Genomic DNA, 12,692 nt, shown 5'->3' on the forward strand with positions numbered 1-12,692 from the left:
CTGATGCGTCTGATGACAGAAGGAATCATCGCGATCGGGGGAAAAGCCTAAAGGAGGAGCCTGGGCCAGGTGTGGGCCAGCGCATCCCTTTCCTTTAAGAAGAAGGTTGGGCAATGAGAGTTATCTTCTGAGGCGAAGAGGTCGACCTCTGCCTTCCCGAAGATTTCCCATATCTTTTGCACCGTCTGGGGATGGAGCATCCACTCGTCTGAGGGGACGTTGCTCGGGGACAGCATGTCTGCCCCCAGGTTCGATTTCCCAGGTATGGGTGTCGCCCTGAGCGACTGCAGTCTGGGTGTTGCCCATTCGAGGAGGCGCTGCGTCAGGGCACAAAGGCGGCTGGACGACAGGCCCCCTGATGATTTATATATGACCCGACCGTCATGCTGTCCGATTGGACCAGGACGTGGTGCCCTTTCAGGAACTTCTGGAACGCGGCAAGGGCCCGTTCCACTGCCAGCATCTTGAGGCAGTTGATGTGCAGATGGCTCTACTCGTGAGTCCATGAGCCGAAGGCCGGTCTGCCCTCGAATATGGCGCCCCAACCTGAGTTGGAGGCGTCCGTCGAGAGCACCTTCCTTCTTGATACCGCCTGAAGGGGAACTCCACACTCAAACCAACTGGGGTTCATCCAAGGTCTCAGGGCTGTGACACAGGCCTGATTGACCTTGATTAGGAGGCGGCCATGCCGGCAAGCGTGCGGTGGAACCCTGGGTTTCAGCCAGTATTGCAGCGGGCCGCATCCGCAGGAGGCCAAGCTGCAGTACCGGGGAGGCGGAAGCCATCAGTCCTAACACCCTCTGGAAAAATCTCAGAGGGTAACGGACTTTGTTCCTGACGGATGCCAAGAGCTTCTGAATCGCCAGAGCGCGCTCTGGTGAGACTGCAGCCCTCATCTGGACTGAGTCGAAGACTGCGCCCAGGAACGTGATACATTGGCTGGGGAGCAGCGAGCTCTTGGAGAAATTGACCCTGAGTCCTAGGCACTGAAGGTGGCTGAGGAGCACGGATCTGTGGTGCTCTAGCTCGGTACGAGACTGGGCCAGTATGAGCCAGTCGTCGAGGTAGTTCAAGACTCGGCGCTTCTCCCTCTGAGGAAGATGGGGATCCGAGTCCATGCACTTGGTAAAACTGCGGGGAGCTAGAGACAGCCCGAAGGGAAGCACCTTGTATTGATAGGCCACACCCTTGAAGGCGAATTTCAAGAATCGTCTGTGGTGGGGGGCTATCTGGATATGAAAGCACACGTCTTTCAGGTCCAGTGAGAAGAACCAGTCCTCGGGGCGGATCTGCGCGAGGATCTGCTTCAATGTCAACATTCTGAACTTCAGTCTAATGAGGGAGCAGTTCAGAAGTCTGAGATCTAAGATGGGTCTGAGACCGCCATCTTTCTTGGGGACAATGAAATAGCGGCTGTAGAAGCCCGATTCGCTCTCTGCGGGGGGAACGATTTCTATGGCTCCCTTTTTCAGACATCACTTCTGCACAGAGGACATACGCGTTGTCCGATTTGACTGAAGTGGTTACCACACCGCTAAAGCACAGGGGTCTTCGGGTGAACTGGAGGGAGTAGCTGCGGGATATGGTCCCAATGACCCACTACGACACGTCGGGGATGGCTTGCCAGGCCTTGACCCGTGTGCCAAGGGGCTGAATAGCGTCTGGTGACAGACCGCTGTGTAAGGGTCTTTGCACTGATGTAAAAGGAGGAATTTCACTCTCTTTTTGGATATTTAAAAATATTGAGTTCGCTGTTAAAACAGCGTTTTGTGTGGGCGCAACCTCTGTGGGCCCAGGACACATAACTCGATGATCCCCAAAACCCGGCACTGGGCGAGGTGGCAGGGGATCTGAGCGAGAGAGCTTTTGGGGTGGTCCGGCTGTGGCGAGACCTGGCCCCATCCTCTTTCTTCCTGTTAGATCAGGAAGACATCGGAGGCGTCGGGTCCAGCACTATCTTGGGCCGGGGACCTTGGTGTCTCGGGAGCGTGGAGGGCTTCGCAGGGCAGGCTCGCAGGCGCTGCTCCTTAGGTGGCGCTGTTTGTGAAGCGGAAGGGGCAGGCTTGCTCTGGTGCTGGGTCTGTGCAGGCTTGGGCCGACTTGCAGCAGACGAAGAGCTGGAGCACTTGGGCAAGAAATGTTGCATTGCTTGGGACGATTACTGTGCAAGAAGGCCATCTTGTCTGCATCCTTGATCTTTGTGAGGTTAAGCCAGAGATGGCACTCCAAAATGACTAGGTTGGCCATGGATCTTCCGATGGCTTGAGCCGTGGCTTTCGTGGCGCGCAGGGCCAGGTCGGTGGCGCTGCGTAGGTCGCGGAAAGCTGGCGCGTCAATTCCAGACTCGTCCAGGGAGCGGAGGAGTTTGGCCTGGAAGACCTGAAGAATGGCCATAGTGTGGAGCGCAGATGCAGCTTGCCCAGCTGAGTACGCTCGGCCGGCGATGGCGGAGGTCGTACGGCAGGGTTTGGAAGGAAGGGCCCTTTTGCTGTTCCAGCCCACGGCCGCGGGCGGGCAGAGGTGAGCGGCCACGGCTTCGTCCAGGCGGCAGCATCTGCTCATAGCCCTTCTCATGTGAGCCGTCAACCGAGGTGAGAGCCGCGGGTGGAGTTAGGAGCGCGCCATGACTTCGTCAGCTCCGTGTGGACCTCAGGGAAGAAGGGTGCAGATCGCTGGCGAGGGGCCTGGCGAGGTCCCGGCAGATACCACTCGTCCAGCCTACTGCGAGTCGGCTCTTCGGGTGTAGCCCATTCTAAGTCGAGCTCCTCGATGGCCCTTGAGAGGATGCAGATTAGTTCGGCATCCATCCCTGGCCTGGAGTCAATGGGCTCTAGTGATGGCAGGGGGGCGGGTTCTTCTTCGCCGACCCACTCCTCTGCTTTAGATGCTGCGAGCGACATGGAGTCATCGAGCTGCTCATCCTCCGAGCCGCCGAAGGAGACTAGGTCACTCGCTTCCGCTGAGGGACGCAGTTCCGGGCGAGCGAAGAGGACTGGGGACGGCTCTCTCACGGGAGAGGGAGAGGCAGGCGGACGCTGGGCCGGCTTAAGCTCTCCCAAGTCCGAGCGCTGGGCCCCCTTGCCTCGCTGTCTCTTCCCCCTTGCCTCGCTGTCTCTTCCTGGCCAGCTCGCTGGAGGAAGAAGACGGGAAAGCGTGGAGGGTGGGACCGCTTTCCGTGAAGAAGGCGATCCGAGCGCGGAGAGAAGCGAGACTCATGCGCTCACAGTGCGTGCATGAAGTCTCGATAAGCGCGGCTTCCGCGTGGGGTTTACACAGACATCCGACGCACTCACCATGGCCGTCATCGTCCTGCAGAGGGGCTCTGCAGGTGCCACAAGCGTGGCGCGGCATTATAGCAACGCCGCCGGCCGTGAAAACGGCACTTGGGTGGGCTCTTTTAGAGTGGTATAGACAGCTGGAGAAGGCTCTTTTAGCAGCGGTGGAGAACCACTGAGGTGCTTTAGAAAAGCTCGCCAGATTGCAGCAGGAGACTCGTTGAGAGTGAAAGCGGAAGCTTGTGGCGGGTGGTCGAGCACGGCGCTCTGGGCGGCAGTCTGCGGCTTTTCAGCTGTCCTCTGCGAAGCCTCTTCTAAGGCGGAGAGAGCTCATTCCAGCGGCGAAGGCGATCAGCAGGAATCCAGCGAAGTGCAGTCCTCACTGAAGGAGAGAAGACTGAATCCCATGGCGAAACACCGGCTTATATAGCCGTAAGCCACGCCCGTATTGGCGGGCTCGTTGGCACGCTGTTTCGCCATAGGCTCGCGCGACTACACCGCGCCATCATTGACTCAAAGAGTTTCATTGCAGTTACACTGCGCTATTGAAAAAGGCTTCAGCAAGGAGGAAAAGGGAGCTTTTCCCCATACGCAGTATGAGTGGGAGTATTGAAAGGGAACTGATTTTACCAAGTGCAACATGTTCTTGGATCAACATTACAATCAACCAATCAGATTTGAGGGACATGTTTACAGTTTATGTCAAGTTTAGGCTTACAACCAAGGTTAGGTGCTTCTACATCAGTGTTATTCACCTATCATTTCTCTTTGATTTTAAGGATAACCAACCTGATCTCATGGCAATTCGTATGTATTTTACAAGGTGGCTAATTCATATGAATTCGTACGACCTCACTCATACATTTTTTTGTTAAAGCGCATGTATTTCACGAGTTACCAAATACGTATGAATTCGTACGAATGACTGACCCCTAACACCACCCCTAAACCTACCCATCACTGGGGTTTAGACAGATCGCATGAATTCGTACAAATTAGCCACCTCGTAAAATACGTACAAATTGGTCATGAAATAGTGTTGGGATAACTTATGGGTAGGGATATGGATAGGATTACATTTTCAAACATATTGCTCTAGTATCAACAAAATATGTTGACACAGGAAAATCAGTGAGTGAGGATAGTCGATTTAGCTTTTGACGCGAACAACCTGAATTTGAATATTGCATTTCTGATCCCAATATTGTCTCTATTGCAATCGCAAATCAGTTTAAATATGACACTTACACAATGTCATTGAGCTCTAGAATGGTGTCCGGAGGAGGGTTTATCAGCACATACGACAACGTGTTCTGATTATCATTCATTTCATCTGCAAGAGAAACAAAACAGCATCATTGTCGTACTTAACCTGTATCAGTTCTTAATAATCAAAAACAATCATATAACACAATTCTCTGTAACTTTTATCTCTGTATCTACTCCCTATTATAAATAATGAAACTATACTGTTGAATTGAGTCAGAATAGCCAACAAAAGTAGAAAAATGTATTAAATAAAATGTTAAAAAGGGAAGCAATTGTTGTGTAACCCCACAGTGTTACGATTTTGTTACCGCTGGGTTTCTGAGGTTTTGTTGTATTTTACCTGCTTGTAAATGAATGAGAAGTGTAAACCTTTGCAGGTCTAGGAATAAGGGACTCAAGACTGGGACAAAGTGCCTCTGCTTCTCCAAACCCACCTGTTTGAGCCACTTATAACGCCAGGCCAGGTAAAAGAGAGAGAAGGGCTAACCGTTACTGACAGGGCATGGCTGCATTTACGGAACGCCCATGCAACCGCAAGCGCTCCCCATGCGCGGACGCATGCAGACAAGGTCCGCATCCACCCACGCATTCAGTCTTTCAATCCATCCATCCATCCATTCATCAGTTAACTGCATCATAGTCACAGCTGACCCCATGAACGTTGCTCTGCTGCCATGCCAACACACAGCCCAAAGTCAGCAAACAGTGAGACTGACATACACAAATATAAGCATGCTTAGAAGATCTGTCAGGCCCACCAAGCCAAAGCTCGACCAATCAGAGTGAAGCAAAAAACATTAGTAGTGTGGGATTGGGAGGAGTCAATAGCCAAATGCTAATTAAAGAATTACACCAATGGGAAACCCTAATACTACTACTCCCAGTATCACCCCATTAAAAAGAATTTTAAAAAAAAACAACGTTGTAAATCAGTACAAGCAGACTTATAAGTGTGCACCTGAATACCTGCACTAGGTGGACCCTTCCAACAAAGACTGAATGGTTTCTACTCCACTCTGTCCAAACATCCTGGAATCAAAAGCCCTCACTCATCATGTCTTATATCAATGCTCATATGCCAGTGAGTACCTGCAGTACCCTCTGTCATGTAAGTACCCTCTTCAGTTCGTACCAGAGGAGAAAAAGACAACTACATCACTAATTTAACTATAAATCAGACTTCATTTCATAAACACGTCAGCACTGCTGTCAAATGACATTGGTTGTTCATTTTGCAAACATAATGAGACAATGTTAGGTGCGATACTGCTAATTTGGGTAAAAACAAAAAAGCATTCACATAAAAATTGTGGCTGATAGACATGAAAAATACAAAGTCTGCAAATACTGTATATTACAAACTTTATAACTGCATCTGATTCATAATAAAATGCTATACTTTTTTGCATTTATGTATATGTACGGAATAAGGTACAGCCATCATCGCAAAATTATTGTAATCAGGATGGTGACAAAAAGCTGAAGGCTTTTATTTTGCAATAATGACTGGCTGACTGCGCATTATATTGCTTATTATACGGCTACTTAAAAAAAATGGATGTGGATCATTAATTTAAGTTGAAATGACTCAAAATGTGGTCATTATACAAAAATATTGGATTGGAGAATGCTGTATTTGACCATTTAGAACCAAGTATTCCAGTAAGCTGTGTAATAATAATTATACATAAATGCAAACTCAAATATAATAACATAAGTTGGCTTTACAGATAAGCGTAAGGATCGTTCAACCATGTGCTTCGTTTTGTCCAGCGTCATTATAATGTCAATAGCCAGCAGTTTCCTGCGGTCTGTTTTTAATAAGATAAGAGGAAGGCTCATGGGACACAGACTAGCCTACTGATGATGTCATCTGGAAAAAATTTAAAAACAGGAGAACTGCAGGCTTTGGATATTTTCATGTAGCTTTAGTAAGAAACTGTCTACCAAGAAAATGTAAGAATCAGGTACATTTTCAAAACTCTGCATATATGACTTCTAAATCTAAAAGAGGAAGAAACAAAAAGGCCTATTAAAACGTCACAAAGCATTTCTTTTGAATTTTAGCGCTTATCCTATTAAAATACAGACTGCTGATGCTGTTCCAATTATTGTCACTGGACAAACTGAGCAGTGGAGAATATCTGGCTTCATTCAGCTCATTAATCAAGTGACTTGATCTACTGGAACAATCCCATACTACAGGAACAGTGTTGTTGAGTGGATTTACCTTGCAAATATCCTAGATTTACTCGGTTCATCACATCACTTGCAGTTAAATTAGCTACGTCCTCTACAGTGTGCAGGGAAAAGGTGAAAGTAGGAAGATAAGAAAGAAAAGGTCAAGCAAGCAGCAGAAAAAGCAGCACTTTTTCAAGAGAAAGATCAAGAAAAATTCACCATGCAAAAAACATTCTCAAAATATCATGAATATTTATACTATTATGAATTTATATTAAGTGTGTAAATGAAGTGTGTAATTTCTTTGCAAAATGGGATAAGTAATAGTTTTAACATGAAAAATTACACATTTCACCTTCAGTTTTCAACAGTATTTCTCAGAGTTGACTAATGGAAATCAGAGAATGATTTTTTGCAACATGAAGGATAGAAAGTGAGTAGAATGAAGTTTTTAGAAAGGTGAATATAGAGTAAAAGACAAGGCAGGACACACAAAACAGAAGTTGTCGATGGTGAACTCTGGCCTATCAAATGACCACCTACCCTTCAACAGTAAATCATATTCATCATGATGCTATACAACCCACCTGCTATACAGTGAGGACCAACAGTTTGAGACTAATGAGAAAACTTGTGGAGTTCATGCAGAATTTTTTTTTTTTTTTGTGCTCAAAGTGATATGTCAATTACATAACAGAAAAATATTTTCACTAGTGGTTTAAGACCATTGGACAGCATTGGAAAAAGTAAAATTTGAACATTAAAGGGATATTTCATCCAAAAATTAAAATTCTGACATTTACTCCCCCTCAAGTTATTCCAAAGCTGCATGAATATCTTTCTTCTGCTGAACTTCTGACAGTTGATGGGTCCCATTGACTTCCGTAAATATTGAAATTGTGTTCAGCAGAAGAAAGAAACTCGCACAGGTTTGGAACATCTTGAGGGTGGGTAAATGATGACAGAATTTTCATATTCGGGTGAACTATCCCTTTAAAAAATATTCCCTTATGCACTGATTTATTAATAAAGACGTAAACTATATTTCCTTTCTCTTTCTGTTTGTAGTTTTCCTGTGATCCCTGATAAAGGACGTTTCAGAAGAATAATGATTGATGCAGGGGACACAAGGGGAGGGGGATTTACAAAGAGAAACACTGTGAAAACAGATCTCCAACATATGTGTCATTTATAATGACACAATATATCAAAAGACATAAATGCAAGCAGTTCTGAACCTTCAGTATTTTAGTAGGCACAAATGGAAATACTCACTTCCCCTTGTCAAACTTACCGTATCCGACAGTGGGTAGCCCTAAGTGCTTCATGCGGTTCTTCACCAGCTCTGACAGCTCCTGTCTCTCGGAGCGCCGGTACAGGTTCAGGCGCTGTTGATTGATGCGTTCAGCTCGACTGGGTGGTTTGGTGTTTTTCCTGCTCAGCCGTCTCGCCCACTGCATGCTCTTCTTCCGCAGGAGTGGGTGCTCTGACTGGTCGCTCCCTGTGGAGTTTCTGTGGGCGGTTTTCTCTTTCCAGGATTCCCTGCGGTCCCGTGGGTCCTCACAGTCCTCCACAGACACCTGAGACTGATCAGCATGGCAACAGGTTGTCAATAGGTTAACAGTGTTTAAAGTGGTGGGCTGATATTTTCATTGTCAGACGGCTGAAGTCATTATGTTGTTCTTTTTTTTTTTTGTATCAGTTTATTACCAGTTGAACCACTTTACTCTGTAAAGGTGCACTAAGTAAAGGCACATATTTTTAGCTGTCTCTAATTCACCTTCTGATATGATTCTTTTAGCCTTTAGTCTGTTTAAGGTACACTACTGTTCAAAAGTCTGTGGTCATTTTAAAGAAATTAACGCTTTTATTCAGCACTGAACTGATCAGCAAAGTTTACAGCAAAGACATTTATATTATTAGATTTTTATTTCAAATAAATGCTATTCTTTTAAACTTTCTACTCATCAAAGAATCCTGAATGTATTATGTTTTCCAGAAAAATATTAAGCAGCACAACTGTTTTCAATATTGATAATAAGAAATGTTTCTTGAGCACCAAATCAGCATATTAGAATGATTTCTGAAGAATCATGTGACATTGGAGTAACGATGTTGAAAATTCAGCTTTACCATCACAGGAATTAATTACATTTAAAAATAAATAAATAAATAAATAAATAATTTGAAATAGTAATAATATTTTACTGCTATTTTTACTAAATTGCAGCCTCGGTAAGGATAAGAGACTACATAAAACATTAACAAATCTTACTGACCCCAAACTTTTGAATGGTAGTGAAAGTCCAAAAAATAAAGTAAATATTAAAGTAAAAATGTAAATTATTTGATTGGGCTTCAGTACAGTTAGAATAAAAACAATTATTGAATAATGTAAACAATACTATAAATATATGCTCAATAATTTTGTCACACAGTATAAATGGATATTTAAAATATGAAAATATATAGCTGCCTTTAAATTTCTAAAAGGGTCCTCATATTTGGGGTAAAAAGTTTTTTTTTGAGTCTAGAAAACTACTTAATACATCTTTAAATAAACCTGCTCACATTACTAAATTATTATTATAAATGATTAGCACAAGGATTGCACAAGCTTCAAGTCACAACAGCCAGCAAAGCCATGATTTAGCCCAAAATAAAGCTGTAAATCTTCAACACTGCACAAGATTAAGTAGAGGCACAGTGACAGATTGTATCTGCAGTGCAAGCGTCTGGAGCTGCATGGATCATAAAAATGAGTGTATTCAGCCATGTCTGAACTCTCGGATCACTTCCTCTTAATCTAATCTTACCTCTGAGGAAGAGAACATGTGAGATTCAGTGCGGTAAATCCCAATGGGAATTTCTGCACTGGATGAACACAGCTTCTGGAAAAGTCTTCCATACGTCCGGATCCATAAGTCCTCTTCCGTTACCTTCATCTGTTTCAAAAGTGAAAGGTAAAGCTCATGAACATGCAGGTTACATTTTACCAAACTAAACTAAGCTAAACTAACAAAATAGTAAGTATATATATATATATATATATATATATATATATATATATATATATATATATATATATATATATATATATATATGAAATGGATAGTTCCTGTCCTTGATTCTGATTGGTCAATAGCTGTGGTTTATTCACAATAAAACACGACTATGACCGCTTCACCCAATGGTTCTGCTTAGCAACCACTCTTAGCAACGTAAACTGTTTGTTCTCAATTGATATTGTTCATTGAAGCTTACTGTATAATGTAGAAGAGTACTTTGAGAAAGAGATTGCGTGAACAAGTTTATTACCTGCATTCAGATTTAGTATTTTCCTTCAGGTCACTATGTTCATAATAAAAAATCTGTTTAAATGTCTGATATTATCTTGTCCTTTTAACAGTTAAGGGGTTTTCCTGTGACTGACAGCACTAGTCAAAGCATTTGTCAGTTGCTTCTTGTTCTGTGTTCACAACTATTCAGTCTTTTCAATGTAAAAGTCTTCGCTACTGACTGACACACTCATAAACACAGTCTTTGCCACCATCTAATGGTGTTATAATGTAACTTCTGTTGCTATTCACAGTCAGGGACTAATTTTTCCGGCAGTAGGAAGGCTTTTAATGAAAGTTTAATTCATGAAAGTTGCATATGGCTTTAATATTTGTATTGTGTGGTAACCGTTTTATAAAAGCAATGAGGTACTTGAGGCTAGTGCTGTATCGTGAATAAGTCACAGCTAACTTATTCACGATACAGCGCAGCCTCTCGTACCTTATTGCTTACATATATACAGTGGATACGGAATGTATTCAGACCCCCTTAAATTTTTCACTCTTTGTTATATTGCAGCCATTTGCTAAAATCATTTAAGTTCTTTTTTTTTTCTCCTCAATGTACACACAGCACCCCATATTGACAGAAAAAAACACAGAATTGTTGACATTTTTGCAAATTTATTAAGAAAGAAAAACTGAAATATCACATGGTCCTACAGTAAGTATTCAGACCATTTGCTCAGTATTTAGTAGAAGCATTCTTTTGATCTAAAACAGCCATGAGTCTTTTTGGGAAAGATGCAACAAGTTGGATTTGGGGATCCTCTGCCATTCCTCCTTGCAGATCCTCTCCAGTTCTGTCAAGTTGGATGGTAAACGTTGGTGGACAGCCATTTTTAGGTCTCTCCAGAGATGCTCAATTGGGTTCAAGTCAGGGCTCTGGCTGGGCCATTCAAGAACAGTCACAGAGTTGTTGTGAAGCCACTCCATTATTTTAGCTGTGTGCTTAGGGTCATTGTCTTGTTGGAAGGTAAACCTTCAGCCCAGTCTGAGGTCCTGAGCACTCTGGAGAAGGTTTTCGTCCAGGATATCCCTGTACTTGGCCGCATTCATCTTTCCCTCGATTGCAACCAGTCTTCCTATCCCTGCAGCTGAAAAACAGACGACCCCCACAATATGATGCTGCCACCACCATGCTTCACTGTTGGGACTGTATTGGACAGGTGATGAGCAGTGCCTGGTTTTCTCCACACATACCGCTTAGAATTAAGGCCAGAAAGTTCTACCTTGGTCTCATCAGACCAGAGAATCTTCAGGTGTTTTTTAGCAAACTCCATGCGGGCTTTCATGTGTCTTGCACTGAGGAGAGGCTTCCGTAGGGCCACTATGCCATAAAGCCCTGACTGGTGGAGGGCTGCAGTGATGGTTGACTTTCTACAACTTTCTCCCATCTCCCGATTGCATCTCTGGAGCTCAGCCACAGTGATCTTTGGGTTCTTCTTTACCTCTCTCACCAAGGCTCTTCTCCCCCGATAGCTCAGTTTGGCAGGACGGCCAGCTTTAGGAAGGGTTCTGGTCGTCCCAAACATCTTCCATTTAAAGATTATGGAGGCCACTGTGCTCTTAGGAACCTTAAGTGCAGCAGAAATTTTTTTGTAACCTTGGCCAGATCTGTGCCTTGCCACAATTCTGTCTCTGAGCTCTTCAGGCAGTTCCTTTGACCTCATGATTCTCATTTGCTCTGACATGCACTGTGAGCTGTAAGGTCTTATATAGACAGGTGTGTGACTTTCCTAATCAAGTCCGAATCAGTATAATCAAACACAGCTGGACTCAAATGAAGGTGTAGAACCATCTCAAGGATGATCAGAAGAAATGGACAGCACCTGAGTTAAATATATGAGTGTCACAGCAAAGGGTCTGAATACTTAGGACCATGTGATATTTCAGTTTTTCTTTTTTAATAAATCTGCAAAAATGTCAACAATTCTGTTTTTCTGTCAATATGGGGTGCTGTGTGTACATTAATGAGGAAAAAAATTAAATGATATTAGCAAATGGCTGCAATATAACAAAGAGTGAAAAATTTAAGGGGATATAATATACCCACTGTATATATCCCTATAAAGAACACAAACAAAGCTGATTTTGGGCTGAAATATAACATTTCGTGGGAGTTTTTATGAGATCCACCTATCATATCACATCTGTCTTTAAAACATGCGCTGTTATTTTTACACCATCTGTCTCAATTCAACACTGCTGTCAGCATCAACAGATTTGTGGGTGGGCAAGTTCAAATAACTAGTTTTAAGCATTTTAACTCAAACAATGACTTGAATGATATATGAAAAATGATGAATGATGCCAGACAAACTGGCTGCTGAGGGTGTGTGGGTGCGTTTTTGTTTGCGGTTACACTTACAGCACAGAGGTAGCCAGAGCCCGGGGTGGTGTCTAGACCCAGCAGGAGTCTTGCAATGAGAATCATATAGTCCTTCACAAAAGACTAGAGGATAAACAGAAACTATATAAACACAAAAACAGTCCACAGAAAGCACACATATGATCTCAAGACCTCACACAATCAATAAAGGCTCTACAGAGACTCAGTGCCTGAGGGGAGCAAAACTGGATCACAACCTAATGCAAATGCCACTCAAGGTTCTCTGCTTGTAACTAC

At 43.9% G+C, this 12,692-nt stretch overlaps 1 protein-coding gene across 5 annotated transcripts in view; it reads right to left on the reverse strand.

Annotated features, from left to right (window-relative positions):
* Positions 1-12,692, reverse strand: part of kcnt1b (potassium sodium-activated channel subfamily T member 1b) — a 107,128-nt gene that overhangs the window by 5,353 nt on the left and 89,083 nt on the right. For 4 of the 5 annotated variants that reach the window (XM_067405777.1, XM_067405778.1, XM_067405780.1 and 1 more), the window contains 4 exons: positions 12,435-12,518; positions 9,542-9,670; positions 8,020-8,311; positions 4,524-4,608 (listed from right to left, as the gene is read on the reverse strand). In XM_067405777.1, coding sequence (XP_067261878.1) covers positions 4,524-4,608; positions 8,020-8,311; positions 9,542-9,670; positions 12,435-12,518 — 590 coding nt within the window. Of the gene's footprint in view, positions 1-4,523; positions 4,609-8,019; positions 8,312-9,541; positions 9,671-12,434; positions 12,519-12,692 lie in introns of those variants that run through there. The other variant, XR_010896869.1, reaches the window with a different exon arrangement.

The sequence above is a fragment of the Chanodichthys erythropterus genome, chromosome 13 (genome assembly GCF_024489055.1).
Source record: "Chanodichthys erythropterus isolate Z2021 chromosome 13, ASM2448905v1, whole genome shotgun sequence".
Classification (NCBI taxonomy): Eukaryota; Metazoa; Chordata; class Actinopteri; order Cypriniformes; family Xenocyprididae; genus Chanodichthys; species Chanodichthys erythropterus.